We start from the raw sequence: 12,420 nt of genomic DNA on the forward strand, positions 1-12,420 counted from the left end.
CAGTTATTTCAAAAAGAATGTTTGATTATTAGATGAGAAAATGAAGATACAAGTATCAGTATATAATGTCGCGCGGAAACCCCAGTGCAGGTATGTCAGCGTGACGTCAGGGATCGCAAAGTATGTTTTTGCATTTGTGCCGCGTCGGCTGAGTAAAGGTTCCCGAAACTTGCCATGCTTAATATTTGGCTCCTTTAGAACACAATGTAGTCAATCTGTACCGCTATATTTAATTAAGAGGCCCTAGAAGATACCATCGAAATCGAAGACGTCATAGCCCCGAGGTGCGGGAAATGAAGTAGGTGTCGCCACCCCTATTTCGTTATTGCGCTCTTTCTGGCTTACCAAACGTCCTATCGTTGTAAGAGTGGTATTTTTAGTGTTGTGGAACGGCAATTTACTGATGCAGAAGAAATCATTTTTCAATTTAGTGTCCCTTTATCGCCTCCTTCACCTCCGCCGCGGGTGGGGCCGATATTGCGCCATCTTCGGGAGCGGCCCTGGTAAGGGGAGTGCTTGACGCCTGGCTCACTTTCGTCGCGGGTCGGTTCGGCACTGCATTATCTTGCACCATCTGCACTATGCATAGACTCACTGCACCGCCATCAATGCCCCTTGCCTGCATCTTCTCTTGTACACCTTCTTCTAATATTCGCAGATTGACGGCATGCTGTTAGGTTTCCAAGTGGGTCGCGGCACCGTCATTTTCTTTCCTTCGCCGCATCTCCTCTGTGTTTTTCTAATATTCGTGCATCCAAGGCACTTTCTAGGAAGGTTTGGAACGACAGTGAGGGAAGCCTACACTGGCAGTTCCACCGTCAACGCCCCTTTCCTGTAAGTCTTCTGGTTCACGCTTTTCTACTATACGCAGATTCACGGGACGCAGTTAGAAGGATTGGAACAAAACTGGGCCGTCTACACTCCCGGTACCGTCGTGGTCCCCCTTCCCCGTATATTCACTGCTTCTTTTTTTCCTAATATTTTCGCATCCACAGCACGCTGAAGAAAGGTTTGGAAGAAAGGCGGTGGAGGTTTAGGCTAACAAAGCAATTTAATGTATCTCCTTTGCGTTTTTCTAGTATTCGCGCATGCACGCAAACGCTTGAGCAGGTTTGGAAGCAAAATGGAGAAATCGACGCTCCCAGCACCCTAATGAGCCCCCTCTCGTGTATATACTCTGTTTAATATTTTTCTAGTATTTGCGCATCCAGGGCAATGCCGAGGGCTGGTTATGAAGGAAAGTGGCCGGATGTTCAAACTCACGGTGTCAGCACTGTTCTAGGTTTTCCTAGTGCTCCCGCATTCATTCCAACGCTGGAGCAGGTTTTTAGAATAAAAGAGGCGAAGTCCAGACTCACATCGATGTGTTTGGCTCCGTATCCTTGTACAGTATAACCTTTGTTTGGCATTCTAGTATGCTTCACATTGCATTTACAGCTACATTAGAGCAAATTTGTTATTAATTACTTGGAAGTACAGACTTATGGTGCTGTGCTTCACTCCCCTTTCTTCTATCTCCACTGCTTCGTGTTTTCCCTCTATTCACATATCTTGGCAGGTTTTGAAGGAAAGTGGGGGCAGTCCAGACTTACGTTATCGAATTTGGAGCCTCTACCCTTTATCTTCTCGATTTCGTGTTTTTCTACTATTTGCACATCCATGGCACGCTGGAGGAAGGTGTGGAAGGAAAGTGGCGGAAGTTTAGGCTCATAGCGCAGTGTTTTATACTCTCTTTTACTGTACCTCCTTTGTTTTGCATTTTTCTTGAATGTGCGTATGCACGGTAATGCTCGAGTAGGTTTCAAAGGAAAATGGGAAGTGAAGACTCTTGGCGCCCCGTTAGACCTCGTTCCCTGTACATATTGTTTAGCATCAATCAGGCCAGCATGTTCAAAAGGAAAGTGGGTGATGGCCAGACTCACAGTGCCCGTGCTGTTATAGATTTTTTAGTACTCGTGATTCCCCTGCAACGCAGGAACAGGTTTTTAGAAAAAGAATTGAAGGAAGACCAGAGTCGTCGCGCCGTGTTTGTCTCCCTATCTTTGTATATTATGTTTCGCATTGTTCTAGTATTCGACTGTTCGCATCTACATTGGAGCAAGTTTGGTAGTAATTTAGGGGAAGTACAGATTAACAGCGCCCTGCTTGAATCCTTTCTCTCTATCACTTCTGCTTCGCGTTCTTATATTCACGAATCAACGCCATGCTGGAAGCAGGTTTTGAAGCAAAGTTCTAGTCCAGATCTATATGTTGCCGCATTTGAACCCCCTTCCTTTATATTTCCTCTGATTCATGTTTTTATAATATTCGCGCATCCACTGCACGCTGTGGGAAGCTTAAGAAGAAAGTGGCAGAAGTTTAGGCTCACAGTGCAGTGTTCTGCGCCCTCCTTTGCTCTATATCTTTTGTTTTGCATTTTTCTAGGACAGTCTATCCCGCATATATCAAATTATTGCCTATATCGAAGAGTTGAAAAATCCCCTTGCGAATCTCCTGCAAAAGTATTGCGCTATTGTTCGCGTATATAGAACTCCCGTGCACCGGCATATCGATGTATCGAACTCCATGGTGAGCCACGCCCCCCCAAGTGTGCTTCTCCTCACGAACATCTAGCGATCTTCCCGCGATCTCACGCTCGCCGTCCGGCACTCTGACAAAATGGCATGTGGATAAAAACCACGTGACGAGGAGCGATTGGGTGTGAAAGGGATCGGGAGGGAGAAACCATTCTGACCGCAGGCACCCGTTTCCTGTGTTCTGGTTGGCTGACACCGCTGGCGCAGCGAAAAGAACGAGGTCAGTGAGGATATGGTAAGGATACAGAAGGCTCTAGAAGGAAGCGACAGGAGGCTTAGTGTCTCATACAATCAAGTGGATACAATAGTAGAGCAGCAGCTTCCAGGTTTATTTTATGCGGACGGCATTGTGTTGCTAGCTAAGTAAAGCGATTTGCAACGTCTGGCTGTTATCTGTGAACAGGAAGGCTGGAATTTAGGTTTGCAATTTAGCGTTAGAAAGTCGGGTTTTATGGTATTCAATGAAAACAGTGAAAAGCCAGTGGCAATACAGGGCCGGGAAATGGCTCGGATAAAAGAATGTAAATACCTTGGTATATAGATAGACGAAGGCACTAGATATATGGAAAAAGAGCAAACCACAATAGAAGTAAGGGGAAAAGAAATGCAGCCGTATTGAAACACAGGGCTATGGGGCTGTAGTAGGTACGAAGTGTTCCGAAGTATGTGGAAAAGCGTAATGGTCCGAGGACCTACCTTTTGAAATGTAGTTGTTTGAAATCAGGGGTACAATCGAGACTTGATGGCAACCAAATGTCAGTGGGGCGCTTTGCGTTGGGTGCTCACGGGATGACTACAAATGAAGCTGTACAGATTGAAATGCACTGTACAGTTTTGAAGTGAGGGAATCTCACAGTAAAATTGATTATGAAGAATGACTGAGGAATATGGAAGACAATCATTTGGCTGAGAGAGTGTTGAGGTATTTGTTTGTGCAGGAAAAAGCATTGATTCACAGTGGTGGATAAGAACTAGGAAGTTGACCAGCAACTACGGAGCCTGTAGAGTGAGCAGCACAGGAAGGAAGAACGTCGAGCGGAAAATCAGAAAGGCTGATATAATCTATTGCGGGCTGGCAGTTTAATGTAAAGCTGTCATGATATACTGCTTGACCACTGGCCTCCTTTAAGCTTTGGGTTGAGCGAGAGCAGGAGGAAAGTAATCATTTCCGCAATAGATATTAGTGAGACGTGATTGGAGATTAGTGGAAGTAGGGAAACGACAAAAAACTCAGACCTACAAAAGCATAGTTCACAATAGGGCGTCAGAAAATAATAATTTTGGAATTCATCATGTTTTTTTCTTTGGTTTTTAACCTAGGTAGGACTTTACACAGTATAAGAGCAACAGCTTTGTGGCGCAGCCCACCGGCCCGTTCTAAAGGGGACTCTCGTAACATCCATCCATCCAACGGTGGGCGCCAAAGGAATTTCAAGCGTTGCCTGTCCTTTGACTCGACCCCCCCCCCCCCCCCTCCCCAATGCAGTATGCCGGACAGCAGCAGCAGTGGGAAAGCCGAAGGAGGGAAGGATAGCTTTGCTCTAATAAATGAATAAATGAATTATTCACAAATAAATGCACATGAAAATGAAAGGAGGCCCCCTTTGGTCTTCTTTCCTCCTGAACTTCTTGGTTCACTATAACATATTATGTCTTTGTTGGGACTCAAAATGCACAGGCTGGCCAGCCACCATGGTGTAATCGGTTCAGATACTTCTACTTGAACTTGACCTCAAGTATCGGTCGCTTTTAAATATGCATAAGGAAAGTGCTTTAGGTTTGGCCATGAGAGTGGGGAGCCCTACTGCTAAGCTTTCAGAACGAATAAAATTATGGATGAAAGGATCATTCAATACTTTAAAAAGATCTGATAGTTAATCGAGAAACATTTGAGTTTACTATGCATTGCACTTATTGTACCAGCATTTTTTTTGCTGAATTTATCACGCTGATGCGTAGAGCTCATTAGGGACGCTTGAAGACATAGCTCAGAAGGGTACATACTATAACATTATCGATTGCTTGATTAATGGTTTTTTGCAATAGGTGTCACTACCTGACGCTTCTAAACTGCATCATCCATAATACCCTACCAACTTGCTGTCAATTTAAGCTTCGTGGCACAAACATGCGTCGTGGTTCTTAAACTACGCTAGTGATGAACTGCAACAGATGCATAGGTAATTTGGTATATTGGATGTGTGCAACCTATAGATGCTGAAATTTAGGTACACATCATGCATATCACGCCTCTGATTTCTATCACATATAGAACTGCTTTTTCATGAAGTTGACCAAGTTGTATGTTGGGCTTGTGGGTACGGCATGATGGGAGCAAAAGGCGTAGGGCACCAGAAACTGGAGAAAAGTACAGACTATATATACATCTGGAACACACAGACCCTCTTTGGAAATACGGTAATTCTTGGAAAATGCGTCAAAATATGATCAGGCTTATCATTGAGGCATAGCGCATCGCCAGCTTTGGTGATGAGCTGGCTGGTAAAGAGTTGGAGTTCATGTGCCTGGCATGATTTTTTTTCGCAAAACGACCCATACTGTAACGAGTGGTGCTATCGGGGTACTCAGCACATGTTCTATGGAACCGAGTGAAGAGTGTGCTGTGATCCCGCAATTTGTGTGGTCGTGTCCTTCTTTTGTTCCCTTTCTGGTGGGCTACGCCTTTTGCCTCCATCATGCTATTTCATGTAGTTCTTTCATTGTAGCATGAAAAGTTTTTTAGGAGTCTCGTATAATGCCTATAAATGGGCAAACACTTTTATTTCGCCGATTTCTGCTAGCACACTACAAAATAGTCCGACAAATTGCCCTTCACTTGAACGACATTTTTGACAAAGTCCATGATTATGTAATTTCTGTATGACATGAAAACCTGGAAATGACTTTTGTTTTGCAAATAGTAGCGGTTGCTTCATAATTAAACTTTAAAATACCACCACACTGATAAGCAGAATAATATTTTACTGCACCTTTGGCGCTGCCATGGGATGTTGAGCTATCATCAGCGAATCCCACACTATGATAACAGCAATGAATATTACTTCGGTCCAACTGCCATTTCGTAGCATATTCTCTAAGGGACCCTTGTCAGTATACCATTTCTTGAATCAATTGCTATGAACGAATGACAAACTGAAATCGACCATCTCATTGTTCGTTTATAGCATATCCATTTGTTAAATGCGGTTACATGTGTTGCATGATTTTCTTTGTACTAGAACCTTAGTTTAACACATCTTTGTTGCAGACCCGAGTCTCGTGACGCGGCTCGAAGACGCCCATGCAGCACTGGGAGCCTGGCGTTCGGCGAACCGAGTTGCCAGGCAGTCCGGCAAGCTGTCGGACATTGCCGTCCTGGCCATCAGGAAAGCGGCCGGACGTCAGAAGGTTCAGCAGCTGCAAACTGCTGTGCAAGGCATGCACGACCTGTGAGGGGCGTAGCCCTTCAGTGTGTATGTGTGTGTGTGTGTGTGTGTGTGTGTATGTGCGTGTGCGTGTGCGTGTGTGTGTGTGCGTATGTGTGTGTGCGTGTGCGTGTGCGCGCGTGTGTGTGTATGTGTGTGTGCGCGTGTGTGTATGAGTGTGTGCGCGCGTGTGTGTGTGCGTGTGTGTGCGCGCGTGTGAGTGTGTGTGTGTGTGCGCGCGTGTGAGTTTGGATGCGTGGGTGCGTGTGTGTGTGTGTGTGTGTGTGTGTGTGTGTGTGTGTGTGTGTGTGTGTGCGTGTGTGTGTGTGGGGGGGGGAGTGCATGGAACCACGATAAACTGGAGACTCCAACTACGTGGGTCCTGTGTCAGATATGGTCGAGCACTACCCTGAGGGCGGTCACCGCCTCGTCAACTGCCGCTCGTGCAAGAATCTCGTCACCAGAATGCGCGTCTTTTGGTTCACTTGCGGGGCGGCTGCAAGTCGGACGTGCTGGACACGAACCAGGTGCGTACGTCGTCCGCTAGCGGCGGCCCCGACGCCGACGGTTCTCTCTCCACGCTGCTGAGCAAGATTGACAACCTGGAGAACGGTCTGACGAGGACAAATGACTTCGAACAAATGCTGCGCGAACGAATTAGCGTCACTGCGCAGCCACCACCGGTTCTCAGTGACGAAGTCGCAGGGACGACAACTCATTGACGGCCGGACACCACCACTGCGGTAGATACTACCACACATGCCGGCGGACAACGGCAGCAGCCCGACGTCGTGTCGGCTTCTTCGACGTCTCCATCCGAAGAAAACGCTACGCCAGTACCCAACCGTGACGCCGCGGTGGCAGACTCCCCGAACCAATCGAGAGATCAGTCTCCCTCTGAGCCTCTCGTGAAAGGCCTCAATGGTGAGCCCGAGGCTGTAGTGGAGTCAACGACGCCTTCAGATGCTGCTGAAGGGCAGCCCAGACCAGAACCGAAAGCCTTTTTTCACTCACGTCTGGGTGACCAAACCCCTCCGCAAGTACCGTAACGCGCCGCTGCAGGTCTTCACGAGCAACGTACTCACTGTGGGCGAAAAGGGGTACAGGATGAGGCTGGAAGGCAAGTTCCAGGACCTGTCTTCACCTGTCTTCACCTCGGACTCTACATGAGGATTGTCAGGGGTCCCAGCGACGCCTGTCTCGAATGGCCGTAAAACCGCAAGTGCTCCTTCGTGGTCCTCCACCATAAGCAGCACCCCAGAGACGTAAGCTACAACGGTTTTTGGCTAAATGAACGTTCAGAAAAGGCAGCATGCGGTCAACACGGTTCGGAAGCGGCGGAAAAAGGATAACGACAGCATCGGCTTTGACAGGTGCCTGTCGGTCGCGGAAACGCTGCAGAGTGTCAAGAACAACGAATTGTCAAGAACAACGAATGCAGGGTGCGCTTCATTGTTGAGTGAAGTGCTCACCACCTCTTGCGGAGCAAGGCCTGTCGGGATAAGACAGACTTGCTTCCAGCATTTGGACTCTTTTGTCGAGAGCGGTTACGAAGCATTTTTAGCACACATCCATCCTTTTTTTGTTGTTGCTGCCTTGTCATCGGTCGCATGTCGAGAGCATCATATTTTTTATTTTGTTGTTGGAATGAATGAATATGGCGACTAATGTTGAGTGAATTGCTAATGGTGTTGCTTGCTCTGTCTTTGCCATCGAAAGCACTGACACACCAGACGTTGCACCAAAGCAGATGAAATGATGTAGAAGTTAGGCGGCAGGGAGGCACTGCTAGTTCAGAAGCTTTCTTTTCTTTCTTTTACTGTTTCGTTATTTCTTTCCTAACTGATCGCCTGAACTAGACTTGCAGATTCAGAGCCATCAGCATAGTGGCTAGACTTGCGAGCATGTGGTAAAAGAATTGATTATCTGTAATCTCAGTTAGATGCACAAGTTGAAATGTTCGGCCTTCCATGGGTTTTTGCTGTGGTACCTTTCATCAGTCGTTTTATGTGTTTATCACCACCACCTCGTGCAGTGGGTGTTCTACGGGAACAAGTTGCAAGAGAAAGTTTCACTGCTAGACTAATTCTGTCGTGAGCTTGATTTAATAGTTGAACGAGGTAGCAGGCTCTATTGAACAGATCGCTTGCACTGATGTCGCTGCCACCGTTCTGGCAAAACATTTGCACGCACTAGTCTTATTCTCTCTTCTTCGGAAGTGCAGAAGAGGCTGAGTGCCTCACCCAAATGGTGGAAGCGACATTATGTGCAAGCCTTCTTTTATACATGTCATGATTTCGGAGGTTGCAGGCAAATCTGGATTGATGCACAAGTTGAATTGTTCGGCCTTCCACGGGTTTTTGCTGTGGGTTTTGAGTAAGGTGGATCACTCTCTGGTTATGAAAACGTGAGCTTTTGTTCGGCCACTGGATCTCAGTAGTTTGCTTGCCATATGGTAAAGTAAGCACCTTTCTTCAGTGGAGTAATTGGGCCAAATGATGTCACCATCATGTCTTGCGCTTATCTTACCTATATGGAAAACCAAAAACAATATAAATATTACATAGAACGAATCAGCATAATTGTGGGCTCGGGAATTCGTTGCAACAACCCTATTGATCAACGTTTGCTGTATCCTGTGACAGCTAAGGTGGCATTGGCACATGACATCACCAAACGTCACTGATGGGCTCCTGGGATTTATTGGCGCCAGGCTTGGTGCCTTGTTGTGCAAATGCCAACTGTTGTTTCAGTGTTTGTTCGTGCTGTCATCATCTTTGATGCAAAAAATTGTATGCAGCAGTATTAAGTTTCACCATGTTTTGGCTCATGAACTAGGCATTGTCTGTCTTGCTTCTCTGACAGAGAGTGAAGGGTGACATCACTATACCAGAACTGTGGCCTCAAGATTGTGTTTGTGTTGTATTGTGTGGTGTATATAATACCTCTAATTGCAGAAGCCATGCCAGAGAGTTCCAGTAATTTAGACGAAACATTTCTGAAGAACTTCTTGACATGTGCCACCATAACAACACCTTCCTGCAGGTTGCATTCTCTCACGTATATGCTTTCCATCATTTTCATTCTACTTTCTATATGTTTTCACTGCACAAGGGACCGAAAGGAGCTCTGTAACTTAAACATCAGCTACACATTTTGCGCTGAAGTAAATGTTGTGGGTTGTATTCCCCGTCGATCACTTTCAAAGTGTACTAAAAGTGTGAGACGGGACAGGAACATTCTCCTGTGTTTCACACTGTTAGAATACTGCAAGTTTGTACCAAGTAAGCAAAATCAATGGATGACGTGCTTGAAGGTATCATTTTCAATTTGCATTCATTGAAAAATATGCAGCCAGATGAATGCGTGTTTTTTCGCTTAGGTGTTGTGTTCCTTGTTACATCGCACATAAGTTACACCCCAAAGTGGTCTACCGTGGGCACGGCCTGAGCCGTGTTGCTGTCTTACCTTGGTAAAACTTTATTTTTCCGCAGAATTTCAAATCACGCAGATGAATCTCTTTACTTATTTCTTTTCCTTCAACTTTTTAAATATTTTTTTCAGCTGCATGGTGCATCTGGCGCTTCATTTGTTGTCTGTGTGCCCTGTTTTTGTTCCTTTGCTTTGAACCTAAGCATGTGGTGATAAATTATCACTTAAACTTTCTTTTGCATCTGTCTGTTCATTGCACCTGTGAATTGGCAGTGCCACAACAGGACTGCTTTGTTTTAATGAGGCCAAATAAAAGCACAAGGAATGCACCTGTCTCGCATTTGTCTAGTACAAGAAAACAAGCCTTCTGCACAAAAACGAATTTGAATAACTTCAAATGAAATAAAACAAATTGACACAATCGACACTAAATGAAACCTAGGAAGAGCCACTGATACACATCGTAGTAGCGGGTGGTGCTTAAATATTGGCACCTAGTGAATGTCTATTGAAATCAGTTATTTGAATTGCTGTTCGGAACAAACAGCCACTGTTTGATATTAAGAATACTTATTGAATGTAAACCTTTCAGTAGGGAATGAAAGGCCTCTGCAGTTCATGAAAAGAAGCAATGAACCATCTGTATGAAACATGGACTTGTTTCCTTCAGAGAACATGAACCAAAAGCCTGGCATGTGATCCCAAGTGTACTGTTTCCGTTGCCATTACTTCTACGTGAAAGGAAAAGTAGTACAGTTCTCTTAGTAGGGGTGATGGCGGAACAATCTAGTTCAGCCTGGAATTTCAGGCCAGCAGCTGCTCCACCTATAGCGCCCTTTTCTGGGCATATCGTTGATGACCATGTGTGAAAGTCCACCTATTGAAACTCAAGCAGAAGAAGCAGTTTTTATCTTTAGATCAACCTGGTGGCTTTCTGTACACACTAGGCATTGTATTATTTATTATTTATTTATTTATTTATTATTAGCTCAAAGGCCCTAGTGCGTGATATTACATGAGGGATGGGCGACCACTTCAGTGGAATGTGGAATCAATGGCAGCATTCAAATGGTGTGGTATGAGTGGTGCACGGCGTCGGCGGAAAGGTCATTCCAGTCCCGTGCAGTCTTCACAAAGAAATAATGTTGGTGCGTAGTGGTCCGGGCAGGCGGAGGATACACAGATGTTTCGTGACGTTATCGGCAAGAATGATGGTGTGCTGGAATGATGGCTGAAGCACTAGGAGAAGAATGATAAAATTTGTGATAAAGACACAGTCTGAAAACATGATGCGTTTTATCTAGATTGGAAAGTACTGCTTTAATTTTAGCTGAGAGACACTAGTGTGGTAATAATAATCGGGACAAATATGGCGAGCTGCACGATATTGAACAACTTCTAGAGTGTTAGAAAAAGGTGGTTTGGTGTGGGTCCCAAAGAGAGCATGCGTATTCTAGCTTAGGTCTGACAAAAGTTGGATAAGTTAGTATCTTTAAGGATGGTAGTACAAAGCGCAAGTTGCGCCGGAAGTAACCAAGCGTGCGATTGGCTTCGTTAGTGATGTTCGTAATATGAGACGATCAAGAAAGGTTATTTGGAAGTGTAAGGCCAAGGTACTTGCATGACTCCAGTGATATTTCCGAGTTGCAGAGAACGTACTTAGCAGTATGGTGAATCTTCCATCGATGAAAAGGTATTAGTAGAGTCTTTGTAGTGTTCAGTGACATTAGCCACAAGCTGCACCAAATGGTAACTTTGTATAGGTCATCTTGTAATGCGTAGTTGTCGGTATCGGCTAGGATTGAGCGATAAATTACACAATCCTCAGCGAAAAGGCGAATGTTAGATTAAAGATTAGCCGGTAAATCATTAATACATACAAGGAATAGGAGGGGGCCGAGAACTGTGCCTTGGTGTACACCGGAGAGAACAGGGCTTTTAGAGGAGAAGTGGTTGTTAGCATACACAAACTCTTGTCTGTTAAGAAATTTGGTATCCAGTTCAAAACAAGGGGATTAAGGTGCAAGCGAGAAAGTTTTAGGAGAAGTCGTTGATGCGGAACTTTGTCAAACGCCTTTTCAAAATCAAACGCCTTTTCGAGATTAAGGTTAGAGCTTATGTCATTTATAAAGAGTGGTTATTCGTTATCACAAGATAAACCTTTACGGAAGCCATACTGGTTAGGGTGGAAGAAATTTACAGATGTTAGGAATGTAGCAATGTGGGAGTAAAGCACATGTTCCAATAATTTCGAACAGACGATAGTTAAAGAAATTGGGTGGTAGCTCCTACGTGATGATGAAGGATCTTTCTTTGGGACTGGGATAACCTTACCCACTTTTCCATCATCCGGCACCACTCCTGATGATAAAGACGGCTGAAAAATGTGACATAAAATCTCACTTGTAACATATTTAGTATTTTTGAAGACTTTGGAATTCATACCATCGATGCCAGGTGAAGACGACAGCTTTAAGGAATCAATGCATTTCTTGATTCCATCAGAACTGAAGGTGATTGCGGGTATTGTATGGTAGCTGAAAAGTGGGAATTCAGGAAGTTCACCTTTAAGTCCATTCGTAAACACGGAAGAGAATGCATGATTAAGCGCTTCGGCGATTTCGTGATCAGGAATAGGCTTAATTTTCTTGTCGCACATAGCACGTGGTTGCGAACGCTTTGGATTTATAATATTCCAGGATATTTTGTAGTTATTTCGCAGGATGTTTGGTAGGGTAGTCGAAGAAAAGGAGCATTTTGCTTGACTAGAAAGGGACAGGTACGTTTTTTCAGCGGTGTAGTACTTCTGCCATGCGCACTGAGTTGGAATGCCTAGCAGCGCGGTAAAGCCTTTTCTTTTTATTGTTGAGACGCTGTAGTGTCCTATTGAACCAGGGTGATGAGTGCTTTTCAGTTACAGTGATATGTATGTAAGTTTTTATCAGCTCATGCATTTTATTTTTGAAAAGAAAGTTAATTTCAACAGA

The 12,420-nt window shown here is 44.9% G+C and overlaps 1 protein-coding gene across 4 annotated transcripts in view; it reads left to right on the plus strand.

The window, feature by feature from the left end:
- LOC139052897 (uncharacterized) overlaps positions 1–12,420 on the plus strand; it is a 355,309-nt gene that overhangs the window by 275,380 nt on the left and 67,509 nt on the right. Inside the window, exon 11 of one of the 4 annotated variants that reach the window (XM_070530056.1) lies at positions 5,845–9,762. The exons of the other annotated variants lie outside the window; for them this stretch is intronic. Within the exon in view, the coding sequence (XP_070386157.1) occupies positions 5,845–6,029 (185 nt within the window). The 3' untranslated portion in view covers positions 6,030–9,762. Of the gene's footprint in view, positions 1–5,844; positions 9,763–12,420 lie in introns of those variants that run through there. 4 annotated transcript variants of the gene reach the window in all.

The sequence above is a fragment of the Dermacentor albipictus genome, unplaced genomic scaffold, assembly GCF_038994185.2.
Source record: "Dermacentor albipictus isolate Rhodes 1998 colony unplaced genomic scaffold, USDA_Dalb.pri_finalv2 scaffold_42, whole genome shotgun sequence".
Taxonomy (NCBI): Eukaryota; Metazoa; Arthropoda; class Arachnida; order Ixodida; family Ixodidae; genus Dermacentor; species Dermacentor albipictus.